This window comes from Aotus nancymaae, unplaced genomic scaffold (genome assembly GCF_030222135.1).
Source record: "Aotus nancymaae isolate 86718 unplaced genomic scaffold, 86718_ANA_hifiasm-v0.15.2.pri h1tg000040l, whole genome shotgun sequence".
Classification (NCBI taxonomy): Eukaryota; Metazoa; Chordata; class Mammalia; order Primates; family Aotidae; genus Aotus; species Aotus nancymaae.
The window spans coordinates 127,083,451-127,108,926 of record NW_026988454.1 but is presented as its reverse complement, the minus strand read 5'-3'; the positions used below and the strand labels follow the sequence as shown (position 1 = coordinate 127,108,926).

The 25,476-nt window shown below is 48.3% G+C and overlaps 1 protein-coding gene across 2 annotated transcripts; it reads left to right on the top strand.

Moving 5' to 3' along the window:
* Nucleotides 1-412: 412 nt before the first annotated feature.
* Nucleotides 413-24,545, top strand: DEF6 (DEF6 guanine nucleotide exchange factor). 2 transcript variants are annotated; one of them, XM_012461616.2, is made up of 11 exons: nt 415-614; nt 11,789-11,929; nt 12,574-12,759; nt 14,411-14,647; nt 14,735-14,881; nt 20,611-20,719; nt 20,900-21,198; nt 22,271-22,437; nt 22,566-22,764; nt 23,667-23,757; nt 23,961-24,545. In XM_012461616.2, exons 1-11 carry the CDS (start codon nt 519-521, stop codon nt 24,182-24,184), a joined length of 1,896 nt encoding a protein of 631 aa, XP_012317039.1. In that variant the 5' UTR covers nt 415-518; the 3' UTR covers nt 24,185-24,545. The 2 variants fall into 2 exon arrangements, with proteins under 2 accessions (XP_012317040.1, XP_012317039.1); XM_012461617.2 differs by lacking the exon at nt 12,574-12,759 and having other exon boundaries at nt 413-614.
* The last annotated feature ends 931 nt before the right edge of the window (nt 24,546-25,476 follow it).

Here is a 25,476-nt window from a genome sequence, read left to right as displayed (position 1 = left end):
GTGCTTTATGTTCATTCTCAGGCATTCTTACAACACAGAGGCATTTTTCCTGCTTTACCAATATGAGGAAACTGCTCAAGGAGGTTCAGTAACTTACCCAAGGCCTCCTATGCAGTAAGTGTGGAACTAGGACTGGACCTTTGGTCTGTCTGACTCCAATATCAGAATGAGCTTTCTTTTTCCCTCAGCAAGCTGCCTCTGGGAGCCCCAGAAGCCTCCAAAAGGCTGCAGGGCTGAGGAGGCTTCCAAAAAGGCCTCACGTGCCCAGGGAGCTAGGTGGATACAGAACGAGGGTTCCTGCTTTCAGAGAGTTGGTCCCCAGTTCCTATGCAGGGAGTGGAGTTGAGCACTGCCAGAGCAACAGGCAGGGTTCCCGCCAGCACGGAGCCTCACGGAGTGAGCAGGCAGGTGGAGCTCTCGCTCCACCACGGCCCCTCTGCGGTCTCTGCAACCGTTTGCATTTCCTGAAACCGGATCTTGGTGTCAGAGCCGCCCCCAGCCAGGCAGGCGCCTCAGCCATGGCCCTGCGCAAGGAACTGCTCAAGTCCATCTGGTATGCCTTTACTGCGCTGGATGTGGAGAAGAGCGGCAAGGTCTCCAAGTCCCAGCTCAAGGTGAGGGGCACCCGGGGCCCAGGGGAGGACGGCAGATGCACCACACCGGCCCCTGCTGCCTGGGAGCCCGGTGTGGACATTGTGCCACTCCAGGGGCACCCAGCCATCCAGCGTCCCAGGCCTGGGGTTGGGGGTGGCTGGTCCTGGGTAACTGGGTCAACATAGCCTGGTAGATGCTGCTGCCCACCCTCCAGAGGCCCTAGTGAAGTGTGTACAGAAACCTTGCTCAGAACTTGGCTCCCCAGGTAGAGGCCAGGGGGTTCTGAGGTCCAGGAGCCAGGCCACATCCCAGGCTCCGTGTGATGAGCACACATATCTCCAGAGTCATGCTTGGGCACGCAGTCTGCTCTTTCTTGCTGCTTCCTTCTGACTTTCAAGAGAAACAGTTAGCTAGTACTTGGCAGTCATTTCCTCTGGAGCTGAGAGAGGCATAAAGGGACCTCCCCCAGTCCCAAACTGGTCTGATCTGCCTAACCCTGCGCCCAGGTGAGACAGAGCTGCGGAGTAAGGGAGGACTGACGACCCTATTATACTGCTGCCCAGCTCAGCCCCTATCCTCCACACATACCAGGTTGGGAAACTGTTACCTTAGGCCTTGAGACCTCAGGTAGGGAAGGGGTGGAATCTAAGCCCAGGAAAAGCCCCATCAATGATTGTCCTGAAGTTGATCATCTGGCCTAGACAATTTCCGGGAGGCCGAGGAGTTTTTCTCTCTCTTCCTCTAGTCCTCCGTTAGTGCTGCCTTCACTACCCTAGTTGGTGGAGAGGAAGCAAGGCCCTTAGCTACTAGAATCAGCAAATGCTGGGGGAAGGAAAGGAGCAAGATAGGCCTCAGCTCTCTAGGACCTGCCATGGGGGTGCCTTCATTCACTCTGCGCATACTTGACTGAGTGCCCCTCATGAGGCTCTGTGCCTGGCATGTGGCTAGGCACTGGACTCCTGGTGTCTCCCTTGTGCCATCCTCCAAAGTCTCAAGGAAACCTCCATTCTTAATGACCGAGGTAGAAGGTGCCTGGATACCTGAGAGATGAATGGGACAGAATAGTTATTGTGCCCCACTACCGTTATAACCCCCTACTTTACTGAACTTGGACACAAGGAACTAGGATATCCCGAACGGGTCCTATGTTACAATTCCTTACCCGGATTTGTGAGCATCTAATAGATGATTTTTCACTCCCCCAGGAAGGAGAGCCCGCTACAATCTTTTGTCATGTGGGGAGACCCTCCCAACAGGCAGATTCTTCCTTACATCCTATTTAAATCCCTTTTATTGCAGATCATGTCATCTGGTTGGGTCCTCAGTATAAATGGAACAAAGTCGATCATCCAAAATCCATTTCTGCTGACTCTGTGTCCCACCCCTACTTCCCACCCTGCCTCTTTAATACCTTGCCAGACAATACCAGCCCCCATGGCTTTTTGCTTCCAGGATGCCATTTTCCACCTCTGCATTACCTGTGGCCCCTGAGACCTCTCCAGGCTCTCTCTTCCTTCACACATGGAAGATAACAGCCCTTAAGTGGCTCCCTTTTTCCTAATGCCATCAGCTGGTAAAGACTCCTAGCTTGAGCCTCCATCTTGGCCTCTAGCTGGGCCAATACCAACTTCCTCACTCCCACGGGTTGTGTATTTCTAGGGGAAATGCTCCATGGAGAGCTTGCATGCTTGAACTGTCCACTTTCTGTACCTCATCACAGCTCATATTGAGCCTACTGCCAGCAACGTCTCTGGTCATGCATGACCAATAGTGGAGTTCACTGCTACTTGACAGAAAACTTGTCTTCTCTGGAAACCTGGGCTAACAGTGGGAGTCTCAGGGGCCAAATGGGGATGGGGCAGAAATGGCAGGGCTCCTTTCAAGCCCATAATAGTGAATATTGGAATGGGAGGAAGTAGTCATAGTGTTGGGGGTGGGGATTCCAGCAAGGCAAAGGAGTAATAGAGAAGTGGTCAGAAGGCAGAGGAGGAAGCAGATGAGAGAGTTATACAAGCAGGGCCCACGCCTCCCCTGAAAAGACTTAGGGGTGAGGGAAAAGACCTTGGAGTCAGTCTGGTTATTTTTGTTGTTGTTTTAGAGATGAGAGATGAGGTCTTGCTCTGTCACCCATGCTGGAGTGCAGTGGTGCAATCAGAGCTCAGTATAGCCTCAAACTCCTGGATTCAAGCAATCCTCCTACTTCAGTCTCCTGAGTAGCCAGGACTACAGGCACATGCCACCAGACCTGGCTAATTTTTTTTATTTTTTGTTTTTTAGAACCTGAGTCTCGTTATGTTTCCTCCCGCTTCTGCCTCCTGAGTAGCTGGAATTATAGTCTTGAGCCCTCACTGGGCTGGTTACTAAAACCGTCCCTAGCCTTGGGGTCCTGGATTGGGACCTGGCAAGAGACCTGTGCCAGTCCAGGGCAAGATGTGTCGGTGTGTGACATTTGCCACTTCTCCCCTGATGTGTTGGTAGAGGGATTGCCAGTGGCTGTTCTGGGCAAACCCATGATGAGGCCAGAGAGTAGAAGGAAGAACAGCACGTCCTCTGAGAAAAGCCCAAGGAGTAGGGTTGTTTCTCCTGGAGAAGAAAAGGCTTGAGGGAAAAACCAGATAATTCTGGCTGTGGCTCACACCTGTAATCCCAGGACTTTGGGAGGCTGAGGTGGGCGGATCACGATGTCAGGAGTTTGAGACTAGCCTGACCAACATGGTGAAACCCCGTCTCTACTAAAAATGTAAAAATTAGCTGGGTGTGGTGGCGTGCACCTGTAATCCCAGCTACTCAGGAGACCGAGGCAGGAGAATTGCTTGAATCCAGGAGGCGGAGGTTGCAGTGAACCGAGATCACGCCACTACACTCCAGCCTGGGCAAAAGAGTGGGACTGTATCTCCAAAAAACAGATACTTCTTCCTCTCTTTAAATTCTTGTAGGAAGTATAATGGCTTCATCCAGTTGGGTTGAGAACAGAGAAAGTAAACCAATAGGAATGGCACTCCTGCCCAGGATGGATTTAGGTTGAACACAAAACTTCCCAGGACTTGAGGGCTGTGAGTTTCTGCAAGGTTCCCAGAACCACCTCTAACAACCTTTAGAAGGTAGCCATCCTGACAGAGGGCTGTAGAGAGGGGAGCCCTTGGGAATGATGTGTGTTCTAATGGCCACACCCTCTTTCCCAGGGGAGCAGTTTTGATTTTAGATGTAGTGGAGGATCAGCTGATAATTTGGCCTCCTTCCCCCTGACTGTCAGGCAGTGGGGTGAGGGGGTATGTAGATGGAGCAGTGTGTCTCTGGTTTGATGAGGATCTTGGGAGGCACCAGGCCTACCACTTCCTCCTTGACTGGCAGGAGCTAGGGGAAGGGAGGGAGGGTAGACAGGGGCCTTCTAGTCTCCTGTACCTCCAGCTGACATTCAGGGTAGTCCTGGAGCTCAGAGAGAGACTCTTGGCCACTGAGAGTCTATGAGCTTCAGGCTCTGCCTCCTCTGGAGAGGGACAACCACCTTCTCCTTAATGGAGGAAAACTTAAGAACAGCTCCAGTCCAAAAACCTGCTGGCTAGGATCATCAGCTTTGTCCTGACCCCTGTGTGCTGCTGGTCTCCCCAGGTTAGGATTTGTGGGTAGGGAAGGGAGGAGGATTTAATGATGTGCAGAACAGTTGACTCAGAACCACATAGACTTGGATCTATACTGCTCCCCAGCTGAGTCACTTTAAGCAAGTCACTGTTGTCTCCAGTTTCTCACCTATAAACCAGGGGGTTTGTCACCAAGCTGTCCAGTCAGCCTGCAAAACTAAAGAATAAATTCTGGGCCAGGTGCAGTGGCTCATGCCAGCACTTTGGGAGGCCGAGGTGGATGGATCACAAGGTCAAGAGATCGAGACCATCCTGGCTAACATGGTGAAACCCCGTCTCTACTAAAATACAAAAATTAGCTGTGGGTGGTGACACGTGCCTATAGTCCCAGCTACTTGGGAGTCTGAGGCAGGAGAATTGCTTGAACCCGGGAGGCAGTGGTTGCAGTGAGCCAAAATCACACCACTGCATTCCAGCCTGGCGCCTGGCGACAAAGCAAGACTCTGTCTCAAAAAAAAAAAAAAAAGAATCAACTCTGTACCTCAAGTAGGTGAAACTGGTCTGTGATGCAGCCTCTCCTTCCCCTCAACTGGGCCTCTGTCTTTTGATGCCCACACTCACCTTCTCCAGCCCCTGCTTGCTCTCAGCAGGTGACACAGCTAGTCCAAAGATTCTCATCTTTTAAGATTTCCAGTACTCCTCCATAATAGTAGTTATGCTTTTCTTTTTTTTTTTTTTTTTTTGAGACGGAGTTTGTTACCCAGGCTCGAGTGCAATGGCGCAATCTCGGCTGGGATTAGAGGCACGCGCCACTATGCCCAGCTAATTTTTTGTATTTTTAGTAGAGACGGGGTTTCACCATGTTGACCAGGATGGTCTCGATCTCTTGACCTCATGATCCACCCGCCTCGGCCTCCCAAAGGTAGTTATGCTCTTCTAGTAACCCACTAGAATATATTCAGTAACTCTTAAGATCTGTGTCTTTTTTTTTTTTTTAAGACAGAGTCTCGCTCTGCCACCCAGGTTGGAGTGGCAGTGGCACAGTCTCGGCTCATTGCAACCTCCACCTCCCAGATTCAAGTGATTCTCCTGCCTCAACCTCCCAAGTAGCTTGGATTACAGGTGCACACCACTACGCCCAGCCAATTTTTGTATTTAGTAGAGACGAGGTTTTACCATGTTGGCCAGGCTGGTCTTGAACTCCTGACCTCAGGTGATCCGCCTGCCTCAGCCTCCCAAAGTGCTGGGATTACAGGAGTGAGCTACTGTGCCTGGCCAGATCTGTGTCTTTTAGAAGGATCACTTGGAACCTAGATTCATTTAAAGACCATGCTGGGCACTGTGGCTCATGCCTGTAATCCCACCACTTTGGGAGGCCATGACAGAAGGATCACTTGAGTCCAGGAGTTTGAGACCAGCTCTGGCAACATAGCAAGACCCTTACTCTACAAAAAATGAAAAAATTAGATAAGCATGATGGCACGTGCCTGTACGTAGCGTAGTCCCTGCTACTCCGGAGGCTGAGGTGGAAGGATTGCCTGAGCCCAACCCAAGAGGTCAAGGCTACAGTGAACTGTGGTTACACCACTGCACTCCAGCCTGGGCAATAGAGTGAGATTTTTTCTTTAAAAAGAAGACAACAGTCAATTTAGGAGAGAATTCTTTCTGAAATCACTGCTGGGTGCTTTTATGGATTCCCAAACCCTGGGGATCCTGAAGGCTGGAAACTACAGAATCAGTTCTTACTATTGCCAACATGGACCTGACACCCACACTTGAGTTTTTGAGGACCCACCGCAATCCCCACACTTGAGTTTTAGAGGATCCCCAAGTCCCCAGAGGAGAACTACTCCCCTACATGTCTCCAGAGGAAAGAGTGAATAAATGAAGCCTCTCAAAGGTCAGTGACTGCTAACCCAGAGGCCAGGGGCTCCCTGGGTTGGTGGAGGAGACTGTGGGAGTCCTCTCTGGGGGAACCCGAATGGCTGCTTGTGAAAAATACACCTGGACCCCACCCCTGGAAACTCTGAGTCAGTAGGCCTGGGCTGGGCGGACATGTTTCAGTTTCACCAGCTCCCTGGGTGAGTGTGGTGCTCAGCCAGGGCCAGTGCACTGTAGAGATCAAGAGCAGGGCTTTCGAGTCAGACCTTGGGCAAGATGCTTCCTCTCTCTGAGCCTTGATTTCCTCATCTGTAAAATGAGGATAATGAGAGTCCCTTCCTCCAGGGCTGAGGATTGATGGAGATCTGCAAGTGAGCTCCTGCTCACCACTCCTCCGCCACTACCATTTCCTTTCCAGCATGACTCCTCCCCCTAGTCACACCCTCTCTCCACCCACAACCCCTGCCGCACCCAGGCACTGGAAGCTGATAGTCTGAGGTTGGCCCAGCTCTCTGGAGAGAGGCCCTGAGTGTCTGGGCCTTTAATTCTTCCTTGTCCTAATATCTGACAGCTCACGGGGGTCAGAGTCTCTGCCCTGGGCTCTTCAGAATCCAGTGGCAAAAGTGCGTGTTGAGTTTGGGTTGACAGAACTAAGCTCAAATAACTGTACTGGTACGTGGCACGTTCTGTCCTGGGGTAGGATAAATCCTCTCCTAGAACTCTCTTTTTAGAGAGATGAAAACTGAAGCCCAGTGAAGTTAATATGCTCAGAGGGATTTAGTCCATCTCTGTCTGGCTCACTGCAGCCTTGATTTCCTGGGCTCAAGCAATCCTCCCACCTCAGCCTCCTGGGTAGCTGGGGCTACAGGTGTGTGCCACCACACCCGGCTAATTTTTGTATTACAAAAAAAAAATTTTTTTAACTTTGCTGAGCATGGTGATGCACGCCTGTAGTCCCAGTTACTTGCAAGATTGAAGTGGGAGGATCGCTTGAGCCCGGGAGGCAGAGGCTACAGTGAGCAGAAATTGTGACACTGCACTCCAGCCTGGGCAACAGAGTGAGACCCTGTCTCTAAATAAATAAACAAATAAAAATAAATTTATTGTAAAAGTAAAACATGTTAGTGGTTAATTTTTTTTTTTTTTTTTTTTGTGATGGAGTCTCACTCTACCACCCAGGCTGGAGTGCAGTGGCACAATCCCGGCTCATTGCAACCTCTGCCTCCCAGGTTCTAGCAGTTCACCTGCCTCAGCCTCCCATGTAGCTGGGATTACAGGCACCTGCCATCATTCCCAGCTAATTTTTGTATTTTTAGTAGAGATAGGGTTTCACCATGCTGGCTAGGCTGGTCTTCAACTCCTGACCTCAAGTGATCTGCCCACCTTGGCCTCCCATAGTTCTGGGATTACAGGTGTGACCCACCACGCCTGAGCAAAAAATTTTTTAAGTAAAGAAGAATATAATGTTCGCTGGGTGCTGTGGCTCACACCATAATCCCAGCACTTTAGAAGGCCAAGACAGGCAAGGCAGATCACCTGTGGTCAGGAGTTCGAGACCAGCCTGGCAACATGATGAAACCTCATCTCTACTAAAAATACAAAAATTAGCCCGGCATGGTTGCCGGTGCCTGTAATATCAGCTACTTAGGAGGCTGAGGCAGGAGAATTGCTTGGGTTACTGCAACCTCTGCCAAGAGGCAGAGGTTGCACTCCGAGAGGCAGAGGTTGTAGTGAGCCACTCCAGCCGGGGCAACAAGAACAAAACTCCATCTCAAAAAAAAAAAAAAAGATGAAAGTTCCTCCCCTCACTCTGGAAGAGCGATCACGGTTGACGGTTTGCAAGTCTTCTAGATTCTTTCTATATACAAAGTAAACGTTGTTAGATTGAACTGTATGAAATTTCTGATACTTGATTGTTTTGACCTACTAAAATGCTAGTTTCATACAATTCAACCTAATCTTTGCACATGTGTATTTGGCAAACATTTCATTCTGTAGCTTACTTTTTTTTACATGCCAGTATCTTTCAATGTCTGTTCATGCAAACATAATAAAGATCACTTGGCTGAGTGCAGTGGCTCACATCTGTAATCCCAGCACTTTGGGAGGCCGAGGCAAGCGAATCACGAGGTCAGGAGTTTGAGACCAGCCTGGCCAACATAGTGAAATCCCATCTCTACTAAAAATACAAAAAATTAGCTGGGTGTAGTGGTGGGCACCTATAATCCCAGCTACTCAGGAGACTGAGGCAGGAGAATCGCTTGAACCGGGGAGGTGGAGGTTGCAGCGAGCCAAGATCACACCACTGTACTCCAGCCTGGCCTGGGCAACAAAACGAGAATCCGTCTCAAAAAAAAAAAAAAAAAAAAAAAAAAGGGGTTGGGCACGGTGGCTCACGCCTGTAATCCTAGCACTTTGAGAGGCCGAGATGAGCAGATCACAAGGTCAGGAGTTTGAGACCAGCCTGGCCAACATGGTAAAACTCCGTCTCTACTAAAAATACAAAAATCAGTCAGGCGTGGTGGTGGGCGCCTGTAATCCCATCTACTCAGGAGGCTGAGGCAGGAGAATCACTTGAACCTGGGAGGCGGAGATTGCAGTGAGCCGAGATTGTGCCGTTGCACTCCAGCCTAGGTGACAAGAGCAAGACTCCATCTTAAAAAAAAAAGATCACTCACAATTTTTATTAAGCAGTGCACCATGCACCAAGTACTCTTCACTCAAAACACCCTTTAGAGAAGACCTTATCATTATTCTCACAGAAAAGGAGACTAAGGTGTTGGAGAATTAAACATTTGCCCAGAAGCACACAAGTGATAAAAGTGAAATCCTTCTAACTACACACGGTCATCCAGGACATGGTGTACCTATTTCCTACTGAAGGAGCCTCAGTTTGTCTCCAATTTTTCATAAACAGTGCTTAATGAGCATTCTTATAGTGTAGCTCCCATGAGTGTCTGTAGGAGGAATGATTGGAAATGCTGGGGTGGCCAGGTGCGGTGGCTCATGCCTGTAGTTCTAGCACTTTGGGAAGCCGAGGCGGGTAGATCACCTGAGGTCAGGAGTTCGACTAGCCTGGCCAACGTGGTGAAACCCTGTCTGTACTAAAAATACAAAAAAATTAGCCAAGCGTGGTGGCACGCGCCTATAATCCCAGCTACTCAGGAGGCTGAGGCAGAAGAATCACATGAACCTGGGAGATGGAGGTTGCAGTGAGCCAAGACTGCGCCACTACTCTAGCCTGGGCAGCAGATTGAGACTCCGTATCAAAAAAAAAAAAAAAAAAGAAAGAAAGATAAGGACATGGGTAGTTTGAAAAGAGGCCAAGAGACAGCAGATAAGAATATGTAAAACTTGAACACCTGTCGCTTCAGAAGTAGTCAGTGGATGTTGGCATTATTATTCTCTTGAGTTGGTCACCCTGGGTTTTAAGTGCTAGGCATTGAGCCAGTGGCACCCCTTAGAGTGGGGATTGGTATCCTGTGACCACAGATGTGTTAGGCAAGACTTTCCTGGATATTAGTGATAAAACCAAATTCAAATGGCTTAAGGAAGAGGGGATTTATTTGCTCACATAACCAAAAATGCCAGAGATAGCTGCCCAGAGGGAAATGAAGGAAAAAGGAAATACTACCTTGCTGGGATCTCCAACTTCCCAGTGTGCCAAGGAAAACCTGAGGCCCAGGAGAACACTGAGGCAAAGTCTCAATACTTTCTCCCTCTCCTCTCTGAAAAGAGAATAAAATGAAGGCTTGGCACACACACTATCTCTGAGACAGTGCCAGCTCCTGCCTCCGAGGAACTGATTCCAAGGTGAACTGCTGGTGGTGGAGGAGGCCCTTCAATACAGCATGTATTGATTGCACTTGATGTACAGAAGAGGATATAGGTGCTGAGGGACATGATGATGAACAAAGACCTTGTCTCCAGAGTTCACAATCCATCTGGGGAGGGAGGCGTGACATCAATATTCTAATTGGAAGGCAACCTGTAAACCAGGCACATTTAGTTCCAACCTCAGCTCTGCCAGTTACTCTTAAAATTTCCAAACCTCAGTATCTTCACCTGAAAAACAGGCTTAATAATATTTGTGTATATAGGTGATTGTGAAGACTAGAAATGTGGTATAAAAAGCGCTTTGACTGGGTGCAGTGGCTCATTCTGTAATCCTAGCACTTGGAGAGAGGTCGAGGTGTGAGGATCACTTGAGGCCAGCAGTTCAGCCTGGGCAACATATCCAGACCTCTGTCTCTACAAAAAAAAAAAAAAAGTTTTGACCAGGGGCAGTGGCTTACACCTGTAATCCTAGAACTTTGGGAGGCTGAGGTGGGTGGATTATGAGGTCAGGAGTTCGAGGCCAACCTGGCCAACATGGTGAAAACCCATCTCTACTAAAAATACAAAAATTAGCTGGGTGTGGTGGTGGGCACCTGTAATCCCGGTTACTCAGGAGGCTGAGGCAGAAGAATCACTTGAACCCAGGAGGTGGAGGTTGTAGTGAGCCAAGATCTTGCCATTGCACTGCAGCCTGGGAGTCAGAGAGCAAGACTCCATTTCAAAACAAAAGAAAAGTTTTAATTAAAAAAAAAAAAACACCTTCTACAGTGACTGGCACATGGTAAGTGTGCAATAGTCACTAATGACTTTTTGATCATTCACACTGCCTGTGACAAGTGCTATAATAGAATTACCCCAAGGCATTTTTATTTTCACCAGATTTCAGATTTCAACCCTTTTGTTCTAATATGAATTTGTTCAACAAACCAGCCTTGCCCCTGCACATCATTATGACCACTATCCCCTCTAAGCCTTGCCTTCTCCATCTCATGGACCATTTTTCATGACTCTTCTTTGAGCCCTCTCCTTTCCCAGAGCAGTCACGCTTAGGTGCTAGACACACTGCAGCTGGAACACATGATGGAAACCATAATATACTGGCAGCTTCTGCCCTGGGGTGGCAAAAGTCCCTGCAAACCCTGCAAACTCCAGCATTATGGGAACCACTTGGGCTTTGGAATCTGTGGGTCTTTTTTTTTTTTGAGATGGAGTTTTGCTCTTGTTACCCAGGCTGAAGTGCAATGGCGCGATCTCGGCTCATCGCAACCTCTGCCTCCTGGGTTCAGGCAATTCTCCTGCCTCAGCCTCCTGAGTAGCTGGGATTACAGGCATGCGCCACTATGCCCAGCTAATTTTTTGTATTTTTAGTAGAGACAGGGTTTCACCATGTTGACCAGGATGGCCTCGATCTCTTGACCTCGTGATCCACCCGCCTCGGCCTCCCAAAGTGCTGGGATTACAGGCTTGAGCCACTGCGCCCGGCAGGAATCTGTGGGTCTTTTGGCAAGTTACTGAATCCTTTGAGCCTCAGTCTCCCTATCTGTAGAAAGAGGACACCAATACCCAATGAAGTGGCTAAGAGTGTAACTGCATGGATTGGAATTCTAGTTCTGCCAGCTGTGACCCTGGGTGAGAAATATCTCAGGGCTGCAGGAGTTTTCATCTGTAAAATGGAAATATGAGTAGTTGTTACGGTGGTTAAGTAAATGATATGTAAAGTGCTTTAGCTCAGCGCTTGGCACAGAGTATGTAAGTTTTGGTTATTACCAAACTGAACAGTGTGTGGTAGAGAACTCAGCCAGGATGGAGTGGGGACAAGCAGAGAGGTGGGGAGCAGTCCTCTGGCCCAGTTTTGGTTGGGGGGCAGAAAGGCACACTGCCACTCTACTCTATCTCAGGTGCTGTCCCACAACCTGTACACGGTCCTGCACATCCCCCATGACCCTGTGGCCCTGGAGGAACACTTCCGAGATGATGACGATGGCCCTGTGTCCAGCCAGGGCTACATGCCCTACCTCAACAAGTACATCCTGGACAAGGTGGGGCCCAGCTTGTGGGGGACATCTGTAACCTCTCCCCACTTCTCCAGCCTGGCCAGCAGCCTATTAATACCTTGCCACTCCAGCTCTTTGCCCCTGCTATAAACTCCTACTTCTGCCTGCTCTGTTCATCCTTGCTCTTCCATCACATCTCAGCCACCTGTCCCCTTCTTGTCCCCCTCAACCCACCTTCAATGTCCCTCATCTCATGAGATGGGCCCCACCCCCTGCCCTGCTCCATCCAGCTTCCAGCTATTATAACCTTTACAAAGTGTTCTTCACCCCTCCCAGACTGTCCCCCAGAATCCCCCCACCCCCACTCTCCAATCTGTCACTCTTTCTAGGCTCTTGGCTGTTAGTGTCCTGCTGGGCTTCTCTTCCTTTCTCCCCTGGGCTGAAAGACTAGAGTTACTCTGTTGTCAGGGGGCCTGGGTGGGTGTGGGTGTGTTGTCGGGGGTGGAGTGGTTGGAACCCGCTAGTTACCTGGAAATCAGCTCAGGGATCCCTTGAGTTAGGACCCTGGACTAGGCCGGGTGGGAAGCAGGGGCATAGATGAAATAGATGAACCCAAGAAACCCAGCTGGAGCCTAGTGTCATGGTGGAGCAGGGATACGCAGCCAGCTGATTTGCAGGCCTGGTGGCAGGTGGAGGAAGGGGCTTTTGTTAAAGAACACTTTGATGAGCTGTGCTGGACCCTGACGGCCAAGAAGAACTATCGGGCAGATAGCAACGGGAACAGCATGCTCTCCAATCAGGATGCCTTCCGCCTCTGGTGCCTCTTCAACTTCCTGTCTGAGGACAAGTACCCTCTGATCATGGTTCCTGATGAGGTGAGGGTGATGGCAGCCCCAGGGACTCAATCACTTGGAGCCAGACCTAAGCAAAACCATGAATGAGACCAAACCACCTTTGGTACCTTCCCACATCCCCTTTCTTCACCGTCTCCCCAGGCTGGTATCTGTCCTCACCCAGCTGTCTCCAGATGCTTAGAACTGCCCATGTCAGAGTAATTGTGCCTTCTTCAAGAGAACTGAAATTACACTTTCATGAGGGTTCTGCTAGTCCTTACAGTAGGAAAATGATCTGCAAATTCTGTTTACACAGAGGTGTAAAAGCCCGATATATAACTGAGCATTACTGGTAATCTAGGAAGGGTGCTTTTTTTTTCTTTACCTTTTGTCACTTCGTCCAAGACAGGAAGGATGCTTTGCAAGGCAAAGGAAGAACTTTCTGAGACAGAAGGTTACTCTCGATGAGCAACCAAGTCTGGCCCTGGTTCCAGATTTTTCCTTTCTGTCTTTCTTCTGGAAAGCCAGGACAGACTCAGCTAAGTGACCCAGGGAGAGGGCATCCTGAGAGAAAAGGCCAGGAATCTGATCCCTACCTCCTCACTCCTGGGTGAAGCCGGGAAAGCCATTTTCCCATCCATCTGCAGTCTCCCTCTTTTCCTCACTTCCTTTCCTGACCATTTGGCCTTGCGACCCTTTAGTCCTCTTGGTGGCTGTGGAGATGCCAGGGTGACTTTAGGTCTTTAGAGTGGGGTTCCAGGAGAGGGGACCTCTGTACTTACAAGAAGCCCTAGCATGTCAATTTCCACTCACATTTGTCTTGGCTTCTGTTTGTGGGAAGGGTGATGAAGGGAACCACCTGAGCCCTGAACCAGTGCCCTCACTAAACACCCAGAAAAGACCCAGGAGCCTCCAGAAAGTCCTAAACAGAGTTTCCCAAAAAGCTGCTGGGGCAGGTGAGGGACATATGTCCATCTGCACAGACACTTGGCTGGCTGCCTTCGTTAGACCCCTGGCAAAGTGGTCTCTCGGAGGCCAGGAGATCGCTCGCTTCTGTGATCAACATACAGAGTGAACAACTGCAGCAGGATGTACCCCAGCCACCACTTCCGGTTCCTCTGTGACAGATTTCCTGTCCCTGCCCAGCTTACCTCTACCCCCCTACCACTGCCTACCCCTACCCCAAATCCCCTTCCCCTTCCACAAGGGAAGGATTGGAGATTGGGTCTTGGAATAAGGACCTGAATGGGATTCAGGAGATCAGAATCAGGTTCTGGCTGCCCCCAGTTTGCTGTGTGACTTACAGCCAGTCACTTCCCGCTTTGGGCTTTGGTTTTGTCATCTGCAAAATGAGGGTATTGGATGAGAGGGCGTTTGCACTCCTTTGACACTTTCTGTGATTTATTGCCTCTTCCTGAACCCCAGTTCTCAGGTCCCCTTCTCCCTGCCCTTAGGAAGGAGTGGGACTGGAGGTTGTGGAGGGGGAGAGAAAACCAGATTTGGGGTTGGGGCTCCAGGATCCTCCCCCAGATCTTTTCCCTGGTCTCCACAGCATTCAATCCTCTGGCCCCCTCAACGCTCTGTCCCCTGGTTCCCTCTGCCCAGGCTCTAGGAGCCAGCTGGAGCACCCCCTGGTGTTGGTGCTGGCAACACCGCCCGCTGCAGCTACCAGGCCTTCCTTCTCCTGCTCCAGGTGGAATACCTGCTGAAAAAGGTACTCAGCAGCATGAGCTTGGAGGTGAGCTTGGGTGAGCTGGAGGAGCTGCTGGCCCAGGAGGCCCAGGCAGCCCAGACCACCGCGGGGCTCAGTGTCTGGCAGTTCCTGGAGCTCTTCAACTCGGGCCGCTGCCTGCGGGGCGTGGGCCGAGACACCCTCAGCATGGCCATCCACGAGGTCTACCAGGAGCTCATCCAAGATATCCTGAAGCAGGTCAGCCAAGCTGGGAACTAGGGGAGGCACACAAGATGCAGGGCGAAAGGAGGCCTGGGAAGCCTCTGACATAACTCCGGCCGGCAGGGCTACCTGTGGAAGCGAGGGCACCTGAGAAGGAACTGGGCCGAACGCTGGTTCCAGCTGCAGCCCAGCTGCCTCTGCTACTTTGGGAGTGAAGAGTGCAAAGAGAAAAGGGGCATTATCCCGCTGGATGCACACTGCTGCGTGGAGGTGAGGGGCAGGATGGGGGTGGAGGACACCTCAGGGCCCAGAGGATCCTCAGGGGCATGAGAAGACAAGGGGATCAGGAGAGGGGCGAATGGAGAAAAGCCACAGTGACACAAATTTCTGCTTAGATTAGTGTGACCCAAATATATCCGGATGCCTCAAGGCCATTCTCATCCATGTCAGCACTTTAAAAAAACTAAAACTGCAACTCAAACATCAAAGTAGTTGGTGAATAATATGGAATTTGCTCAAGATTTCAGAGGAAATGCCTTATATCTGTACTACACAGCAAATCTTTCTAAAAATCCCTTTTAAAGGCTTTTCTTCTTCGCCCACATTCCATTCCCTTTAGCAACTCTATACTTCCCTATTCTCCCTTCACACCCTCTCCTGTCTTCCCCTTCTGTTTCCTCCCTTCTGTTCATTACTGTTTTAGAGGCTTAAAACACAAGCCTCTTTACTATTTTAAATTATATATATATATATGTATATATATATATATGACATGAAACTTGCCATTTTAACTATTTTAAGTGTACAATTCAGTGGCATTAAGTACATTTATGAAATTAAAAATTCGTTTGATTTTGATATATAATAGATGTACATATTTTCAGGGTACATGTGATAATTTAATACATTCATATATTTTGTAAAGATCAAATCATGTAACTGGGTATCCTTTACCTTAAATATCTGTCTTTTCTTTAAGCTAGAAACATTCAAATTATTCTCTTCTAGTTATTTTGAAATATACAATAGATTATTGTAAACTGTAGCCACCCTACTGATCTATCAAACCCTAGGTCTTATTTCTCCTATCAAACTGTATGTTTGTACTCATTCGCCAAGCTCTCTTTATCCTCCCCGCACACTTCCTGGCCTCTGGTAGCCACTAATATACGCTCTATCTTCATGTGGTCCACTTTTTTAGCTCCCACATATAAATGAGAACATGCGATATTTGTTTTTCTGTGCTTGACTTATTTCACGTAACAAAATGACCTACGGTGCCATCGATGTTGCTGCAAATGACAGGATTTCATTCTTTTTTATGACTAAATAATATTCCATTATATATATCACATTTTCTCAATCTGTTTATTCACTTATGGACACTTAGGTTGATTTCATATTTTGGCTATTATAATTCTGCAGTAGACATGGGAAGGTAGCTATATCTTTTTATTTTTTATTTTTTATTTTTTCTCTTTGGGAAGGTAGCTATATCTTCAATATATTGATCTACTTTCGTTTAGATATATACCCAGCAGTGGAATTTCTGGATCATATGATAGTTTTATTTTTAGTTTTTTGAGGAACTTTCATACAGTTTTCTGTAGTAGCTTTACTAATTTACAGTCCCACTAACAGTATATCAGGGTTCCCCTTTCTCCACATCTTCACCAGCATCTTTTTATAGAAAAGACATTCTTGGCCAGGCACAGTGGCCTGTAATCCCAGCACTTTGGAAGGCTGAGGCAGGTGGGTCACCTGAGGTTAGGAGTTTGAGACCAGCCTGGCCAACGTGGTGAAACCCTGTCTGTACTAAAAATACAAAAAGTAGCTGGGTGTGGTGGTTGGCACTTGTAATCCCAGCTACTCGGGAGGCTAAGGCAGGAGTATCACTTGAACTCAGGGAGGTGGAGGTTGCAGTGAGCCGAGATTGTGCCATTGCACTCCAGTCTGGGCCACAAGAGTGAAATTCCACCTAAAAAAAAAAAGATATTCTCTATTTTTTTTATAAAAAGCCATTTTAGCTGGGCACAGTAACTCATGCCTGTAATCCCAGCACTTCGGGAGGCTGAGGTGGGCAGATCACCTGAGGTCAGGAGTTCGAGACCAGCCTGACCAACATGGAGAAACCCCATCTCTACTAAAAATACAAAATTAGCCAGGTGTGGTGGCACATGCCTGTAATCCCAGCTACTCAGGAGGCTGGGACAGGAGAATCGCTTGAACCTGGGAGGCAGAGGAGTGAAACTCTGTCAAAAAAAAAAAAACAAAAACCTGGCTCAAGCCTGTAATCCCAGCACTTTGGGAGGCCAAGGCGGGTGGATCACAAGGTCAAGAGATCGAAACCATCCTGGTCAACATGGTGAAACCCCGTCTCTACTAATACAAAAAATTAGCTGGGCATGGTGGCGCATGCCTGAAATCCCAGCTACTCAGGAGGCTGAGGCAGGAGAATTGCCTGAACCCAGGAGGCAGAGGTTGTGGTGAGCCGAGATCGCGCCATTGCACTCCAGCCTGGGTAACAAGAGCGAAGCTCCGTCTCAAAAAAAAAACAAAAACAAAAAAACCATTTTAATTGGGGTGAAATGATATCTCATTTAGTTTTGATTTGCTTTTCTCTGATGATTAGTGACATTGAGCATTTTTTCATATCTCTGTTAGCCATTTGTATGTCTTCTCTTAAGAAATACCTATTCAGATCTTTTGCCCATTTTTCAATTGGATTATTTGTGTTTTTTTGCTATAGAGTTGTTTGAGTTCCTTATATATTCTGGTTTTTAATCCCTTGTCAGATTGATAGTTTGCAAATATTTTCTCCTATTCTGTGGGTTGTCTCTTCACTTTGTTGATTGTTTCCGTGGCAGTGCTGAAGCTTTTTAGCTTGATGTAACTCCATTTTTCTATTTTTGGTTTGGTCGCCTGTGCTTTTGAGGTCTTCCACAAAAAATCTTTGCCCAGACCAATGTCCTGGAGTATTTCTCCAATGTTTTCTTCCAGTAGTTTCATAGTTACATGTCTTACATTTAAATATTTAATCCATTTTTATTTGATTTTTGTATATGATGAGAGATAGGGGTCTTGTTTCATTCATCTGCATGTGGTTATCCAGTTTTTCCAGCACCATTTATTGAAAGGACTATTCTTTCCCCATTGTGTGTTCTTGGTGCCTTTGTCGAAAATGAGTTCTCTGTAAATGCATGGATTTATATCTAGGTTATCTATGCTGTTCCATTGGTCTTTGTGTCTCTTTTTATGCCTGTACTATGTTGATTTGGTTACTATAGCTTTTGGTTTTTTGTTTTATTTTAGAGACACAGTCTTGCTCTGATGTCCCGGCTGGAGTGCAGTGGTATGATCATAGGTCAGTGTAGCCTCAATCTCCTTGGGCTCGTGAGATTCTCCTGCTTCAGCCTCCTGAATAGCTGGGACTACAGATGTGCACCACTGTGGCCAGCTTATAGTATATTTTGAAGTCAGGAAGTGTGATGCCTCTAGCTTTGTTCTTTTTACTCAGGATTACTTTGGCTCTTTGAGGTCTTTTGTAGTTCCATATAAATTTTAGGATTTTTTTTCTATGTCTGTGAAGAGTACCTTTGCTATTTTGATAGAGATTGCACCAAATCTGCAAATTGCTTTGGGTAGTATTGTTATTTTAACAATATTAATTCTTTCAATACATGAGCATGGGATACCTTTCTTTCTTTCTTTCTTTTGCATCAGCATCATCTTCAATTTATTTCATCAGTTTTATAGTTTTCCTTGTATAGATCTTTCACTTTGGTTACATTGATTCTTAGGTATTTTACATTCTTTGTAGCTATTGGAAATGGGATTGTTCTCAACTTCTTTTTCAGATTGTTTGCTGTTAGCGCATACAAATGCTACTTGTTTTTGTATGTTGAATTTTCCTGCAACTTTACTGAATTAATTCATCAACTCTTAACAGTTTTTTTGTTGGAGTCTTTTTTTTTTTTTTAAAGAGAGAGACAGGGTCTCACTGTATTGCCCAGGCTGGTCTCGAATTCCTGACCTCAAGCAATCCATCCACCTCGGCTTCCCAAAGTGTTAGGATTACAGGTGTAAGCCACCACAGCCCATTGAGTCTTTAGATTTTTCTAAGTATAAGACCATGCCATCTACAAACAAGGCTAATTTGACTTCTTCGTTTCCAATTTGGATGACCTTTATTTCTTTCTCTTGCCTAATTGCTCTGGCCAGAATTCTCAATATTACATTGAATGAAAGTGGTAAAAGTGGGCATCCTTTTCTTGTTCCAGATCTTAGAGGAAAGGCTTTCAATTTTTCTCCATGTAGTACAATGTTAGCTGTGGGTCTGTCATATGTAGCCTTTATTATTTTAAGGTATGTTCCTTCTATACCCAATGGGTTTTTTATCATAAAGTGATGCTGAATTTTTTAGAGAGCTTTTTCAGAGTCTATTGAAATGATCGTATGGTTTTTGCTCTTGGTTCTGTTAATATGATGTGTCATGCATATTGATTTGTGCATGTTGAACCATCCTTGCATCCCTGGGATGAATCCCATTTGATTATGGTGAATAATCTACACTCACAATATTGTACAACCATCACCACTATCTATTTCCAAAACTTTTTCGTTACCCCAAATGGAAACTCTGAACCCACCAAGCAGTAACTCCTCATACTCCCTGACCCCAGCTCCTAGTAACCTCTATTCTGCTTTCTGTCTCCATGAATTTGCCTTTTCTAGGCATCTTGTATAGAATCATACAATAGAATCATACAATATTTGTCCCTTTGTGTCTGGTTTCTTTCACTTAGCATGATGTTTTCAGGCTTCATCTATGTTGTCAAAATATCAGAATTTCATTACTTTTTAAGGCCAGATAATATCCCCAACAGTGTATAAGGATCCCAATTTCTCCATTTCCTTACCAACAGTTGTTTTTCTTTTCTTTTCTTTTTTTGTGAGACAGAGTTTAGCTCTGTCACCAGGCTGGAGTGCAGTGGAGTGATCTCAGGTCACTGCAACCTCCAACTCCCAGATTTAAGTGATTCTCCTGCCTCAGCCTCCCAAGTAGCCGGAATTACAGGCGCCCGCCACCACGATTGGCTAATTTTTGTATTTTTGGTAGAGACGGGGTTTCACCATGTTGGCCAGGATGGTTTCAATCTCCTGACCTCATGATCCACCTGCCTCGGTCTCCCAAAGTGCTGGGATTACAGGCGTGAGCCACCACGCCCGGCGGTTTTTCATTTTAAAAAATTATCCTAGCCATCCTAGGCTCTGTCTACTTTTGTTACATAAGGTGTTACTGTGGAAAGGAGCACGGATCTACACAGAAGTCCTAGCTTCACCACTAACAGACTAACAGTGTGAGGTGGACAATCCTGGAGCTCCTAGAGCTTCAGTTTCTTTCTCTGTAAAGTGGAGCTAATAATGCCTGCCTGGCAAGGCTGTATAGGTGGAGTGAAGATAATGATGCATATAAAACACTCCTACAGACTCTAGAACGTGGTAGCTATTATTTTCCACAGAATGTAAGCCTAATGGAGGCAAGGATTTGGTCTGTTAGGTACACCTTAGTCTCCCAACCCCTGGAGCAGTGAATGGCGCTCAGCAGGCACTCCAAAAATATGTGTGGAACGAATGAATGAACTGTTAACAAGCAGAGCTATCTGGAAGTGAGTTGTCATGGATAGTGAGGGCGCTGTTACTGACCGTGTTCAAGCGTGATCTGCATAAACACTGAGTGGTGACTATGCGCTGGGCCCCGTGGAGAGATACCATGATGAAAACGCACCCCCCTAGCCTTCAAAGAGCAAAAGCTACAGAGTTGTGGGGACATAAGTACCGCCATAACTTACGACGCAAGCTATGCAGGCTCCTGGCTGAGTGGGGTCCCTAGGGAAGATAGCCAGGGGGGCTAGGGGCTTAAACTGGATCCCCTCTGGGGCAGGTGTGGCCCCGATCCAGTGAGGCCAGCTTGGCTGCGGCCACCTACCCTGTCCCAGGTGCTGCCAGACCGCGACGGAAAGCGCTGCATGTTCTGTGTGAAGACAGCCACCCGCACGTACGAGATGAGCGCCTCAGACACGCGCCAGCGCCAGGAGTGGACAGCTGGTGAGTGCTCGCTAGGTGGCTTGGGTCTGGCTGGTCCTCAGGCGCCTCAGCTGTGTAAAGGGGATGACAATACTTTGTCCAGCGGGAGGCTGGAGAGTGGACTCGGGAAACTCCTAAGGCCCCTTTCCGGCCTTGTGCGAGGATTCAACTGACCCGCTCCCGCTCCTCGCTCTTCCGCAGCCATCCAGACGGCGATCCGGCTGCAGGCCGAGGGGAAGACGTCCCTGCACAAGGACCTGAAGCAGAAGCGGCGCGAGCAGCGGGAGCAGCGGGAGCGGCGCCGGGCGGCCAAGGAGGAGGAGCTGCTGCGGCTGCAGCAGCTTCAGGAGGAGAAGGAGCGAAAGCTGCAGGAGCTGGAGCTGCTGCAGGAGGCGCAGCGGCAGGCCGAGCGGCTGCTGCAGGAGGAGGAGGAGCGGCGCCGCAGTCAGCACCGTGAGCTGCAGCAGGCGCTCGAGGGCCAACTGCGCGAGGCGGAGCAGGTGGGGCTAGCTCCCGGAGCGGGGGCGAGACGGGTGTGCTGGGAGGCTGCGGGGAGGGCCAGGAGCGGAGCGCCCGGGGCGGGGCCTGGGCAGAGGGTGGAGCTCCTGCGTTGAGGGGCGGGGCTTGGAATGAGAGATTGTTGGGACAGTCTGGGAGTTTGAAAGATAGATTTGGGATGGGGCCTCCGCCAGGTGCAGGACTGCGGCTAAGAAATGGGTGTGGGGCGAGGTCCGAGTCCGTGGATGGATGGGGCCTGGTTTGGAGACCTTGGCTGGGGGTTGGGGCTTGGGCAGAAGGAGCCGTTGAAGACTATGTGATTGCGGATTAGACTGGACCAAGTGTGGACTAGAATTGAACTGAGTTTACAGTGAAACCAGTTTGAAAGGCAGGCGGGACGCATATGGAGGCGGACTAGGCGTGCAGAGACAATTAGATTTAGGATTTAAGAGATGTGGATCTGGAGTCAGAAAAAGGTAGATTCAGTCCTAGCTCTGCTTCTTAACGAGCCTGGTGATCCCAGGCTGGTTACTGAGCCTTATCAGTAAAATGCTAATGCTAATAGAACTTTGCTCATAGAGGTATAGTGAGGGTTAAATGGGGAAACACTTGTAGTGTCCAGTAACTTTTCGTTGTAATAATTGTAATTATAGCCACCTCCTTCCTAGCATCAGCCGTGATGATAACATATTATTATATATTAGAATAATAATTATTAAGCTAGTGCAAGGAAAGAGATGGCCATAACATTTTTTAATCTCTTATTTAATTATATAATGTTGTTAAATTACATGTTATATGATTATGATTAAGGTTGGTACTAGGAAGAGAATAACTTAGGCCCGTTTCTCCCATATGGCATCTGTTCATCGATCATTATCTGTTCCAGTCAGGCTCTCAGAAAGGGGTCAGATCAGGAAACCCCTGACATGAAGGAATTCCCCAGACCCTCACCCCTAGACAGCTTAGCAGAGTCCTGGGGAAAGATGGGCAACATGCCCACTCCCCTCCTCCCCTGCCCCCAGGTGCCTCTTTTGACCTGGCTCTGGGTCTACCACCTCCCCGTCTCCACAGGCCCGGGCCTCCATGCAGGCTGAGATGGAGCTAAAGGAGGAGGAGGCTGCCCGGCAGCGGCAGCGCATCAAGGAGCTGGAGGAGATGCAGCAGCGGTTGCAGGAGGCCCTGCAACTAGAGGTGAAAGCTCGGCGGGATGAGGAATCTGTGCGACTCGCTCAGACCAGGTAGGCCTGAGGAACCTCTTCTGGGTCTCCCACCACCCCTTCTGGAACCCACCCCAGTTTTCCTGCTTGTGGCACACCTGCAAGGTGCCTTGGCACTAGAGACCACCCAGTACACACCCGCCCGGCAGACTGCTGGAAGAGGAGGAAGAGAAGCTGAAGCAGTTGATGCAGCTGAAGGAGGAGCAGGAGCGCTACATTGAACGGGCGCAGCAGGAGAAGGAAGAGCTGCAGCAGGAGATGGCACAGCAGAGCCGCTCCCTGCAGCAGGCCCAGCAGCAGCTGGAGGAGGTGCGGCAGAACCGGCAGAGGGCCGACGAGGATGTGGAGGTGAGGCCTGGGGTGGGATGGAGTGGAGGCTGGCAGGGTAAGCTCATTAGGGCACAGACTCTGGAGCCAGGGTGCCTTCCCTCAAACCCTGGCCCTAGCAGTCGCTGGGTGTGTGACTTAGGACAAATTCCCTAACTTCTTGAAGTTAGTCTCTTATCTGGGAAAGGAAACTGGTAATAGCATTGTTATGAAGGTTAAACGAGATGATACATGATATTTAGTATGTAGTAAGTGCTGAAGAAACATTTGCTGCTGCTATTTTTGTTAACATTATTATTAATCTGGCAAACATTTTTTCTTCTACCCTTCCAAGCCCCTGTCTTGCTATCCCTATACTTTGGCTCTAGTCCTTGGAGCCCGATTCTCCATAAATTCAAACACAGAAATATGTAACGTAGAAAGGGAAAGTTCCTCTGTGACCCCCACCACACACACACACACACACACACACAAACACACCTCACAACCACTGCTAATGGCTCCGTGAAATGTTGAACAGAGTTTCTTGGAGTAGGTCCTGGAAAGGTGGTGTAGTGCATGGCTTGGAGCTCAAGCGTATCCCTGGGCAAGTCACTTAACCTCTTTTGAACTTGTTTGTTGTTAACTTTTGCTCTGGAAATTAAATAAGATAATAAATACACTTAGCACATCTTAGCTGTTCAATAAATGGAAACTATGATTATGGTTACTTTTTACCTTTTGGAGGTCCATGAGTCCCCTGAAATTGGAGGCAAACTCTATTCATGTATATATTAATAACTCTATGAGCATACATGTTTTTTTTCTGGGGAGATGATCAGTAGTCTTGGTCAGATTTTAAGAGGCCTGTGAACCTGAAAAGATCAAGACCCTGTGCCACAGATGGCAGTTCTGATCACTCCCCACTGGCCCTGCCCACGCAGGCTGCCCAGAGAAAACTGCGCCAGGCCAGCACCAACGTGAAACACTGGAATGTCCAGATGAACCGGCTCATGCATCCAATTGAGCCTGGAGGTGAGAAGGGATAGACTTTGGGGCTTTCCTTGGAGCTGGGAGGGAGAAAGGAGGGATAAAGGGATACCTCCAGCTCTCCCAGGATCAGCAAAGACAGGTTTGGAAGTCAGGAGGCTCCCCTTTCCTCTGAGGGCTGAGGCAAGGCCCCTTGCCTGTATCCTTTGCATGCCTTTCTCCTTACTTGCCTGCCTTCTCTCTGCCAGATAAGCGTCCGGTCACCAGCAGCTCCTTCACAGGCTACCAGCCCCCTCTGCTTGCCCGCCGTGACTCCTCCCTAAAGCGCCTGACCCGCTGGGGATCCCAGGGCAACAGGACCCCCTTGTCCAACAGCAATGAGCAGCAGAAGTCCCTCAATGGTGGGGATGAGGATCCTGCCCCGGCTTCCACCCCTCAGGAAGATAAACTGGATCCAGCACCAGAAAATTAGCCTCTCTTAGCCCCTTGTTCTTCTCAACGTCATATCCACCAGGACCTGGCCACAGCTGGCCTGTGTGTGATACCAGCTCCTACTAGGAGAGGGAGCTGAGGTCCTGCTGCCAGGGACCCAGTCCCTCCAACCATAAACAGGCCACGATGGAACCTGGTTCATCCTTCCTATCAGCTCCAAGCCCCAGACCATCGAGGCTAACTGGGATGTTGATCTTTGGGAAGTTAGCCCTGTGCTTTAGACCAAAGGACCCGATGACTGGGCTGGGAAAGAGTGAACAAGCAAGCTGGGGCCACCTGCCCCCAGGTGGCCACCAAGTTATAGAAGCACATTTCCAAATAAAAACTGCTCTTAGAATGAATTATTGGCTCAGGTCTTTCCATCTTTCCTGCCATTTCCTCCCTTCCTCCCTCAAGTCCAGTTATAGGTTCCAAAGGGCACTAAAAGTATAGTAAAGTAGTTAGTTATGTAGACCCTGCAGCTAGACTGCCTGGGTTCGGAACCTGGCTTTGTTACTAACTGATTGACTTCGGTCAATTTTCTTTCTATCTCTGTGTTTCAGTTCCCATGTTGGTAAAATGGAGATAATGATTATACTTACTGTATAGGGTTATATGAGGATTAAGTGTTTGGCACATGAGTGAGCGCCATTATTAGTATCAGCCAAAAGTGTTTATTGCGTGTCTACTGCAGTTTTCCAGGTTATTTAATTATCATGACAACTCTTAGAGCTAAAAAACACAATTGGCATTTTACAAATGGACGAAATGGACCAGGTACAGTGGCTCATGCCTGTAATCCCGGCACTTTGGGAGGCCGAGGTGGATGGATCATGAGGTCAGGAGTTCAAGACCAGCCTGACCAAAATGGTAAAATCCTGTCTCTACTAAAAATACAAAAATGAGCTGGGCATGGTAGCGTGCACCTGTAGTTCCAGCTACTCAGGAGGCTGAGGCAGAACTGCTTCAACCCAGGAGGCGGAGGTTGCAGTGAGCCAAGATGGCACCACTGCATTTCAGTCTGGGAAACAGAATGAAACTCTGTCTCAAAAAACAAAAAAAAAAGACGAACTGAGGTTCAGGGAGATTTGGTAACTTTCCCAAAGCCTTTCAGACTTGCTTTTCTTCCCACATTCTCTCACTCACTGACCTTGTTACCCAAGATAGAGATCTGGGTATTTAGGAATATTCATGTCCTCTCTCTCAGTCCCCTCATCCAAAATCCATCATCAAATCCAATAGATTCTTTCTTCTTCCTACTCTTATATTTGTCCCTCCTTTTCCATCCCCATG

Coding starts and splice junctions, on each gene's coding strand:
- DEF6 (XM_012461616.2), top strand. CDS start 519: ATGGCCCTGCGCAAGGAACTGCTCAAGTCCATCTGGTATGCCTTTACT. Junction 14,648..14,734: donor TCCAAGATATCCTGAAGCAG/GTCAGCCAAGCT, acceptor TCCGGCCGGCAG/GGCTACCTGTGGAAGCGAGG. Junction 22,438..22,565: donor GTGCGACTCGCTCAGACCAG/GTAGGCCTGAGG, acceptor CCCGCCCGGCAG/ACTGCTGGAAGAGGAGGAAG.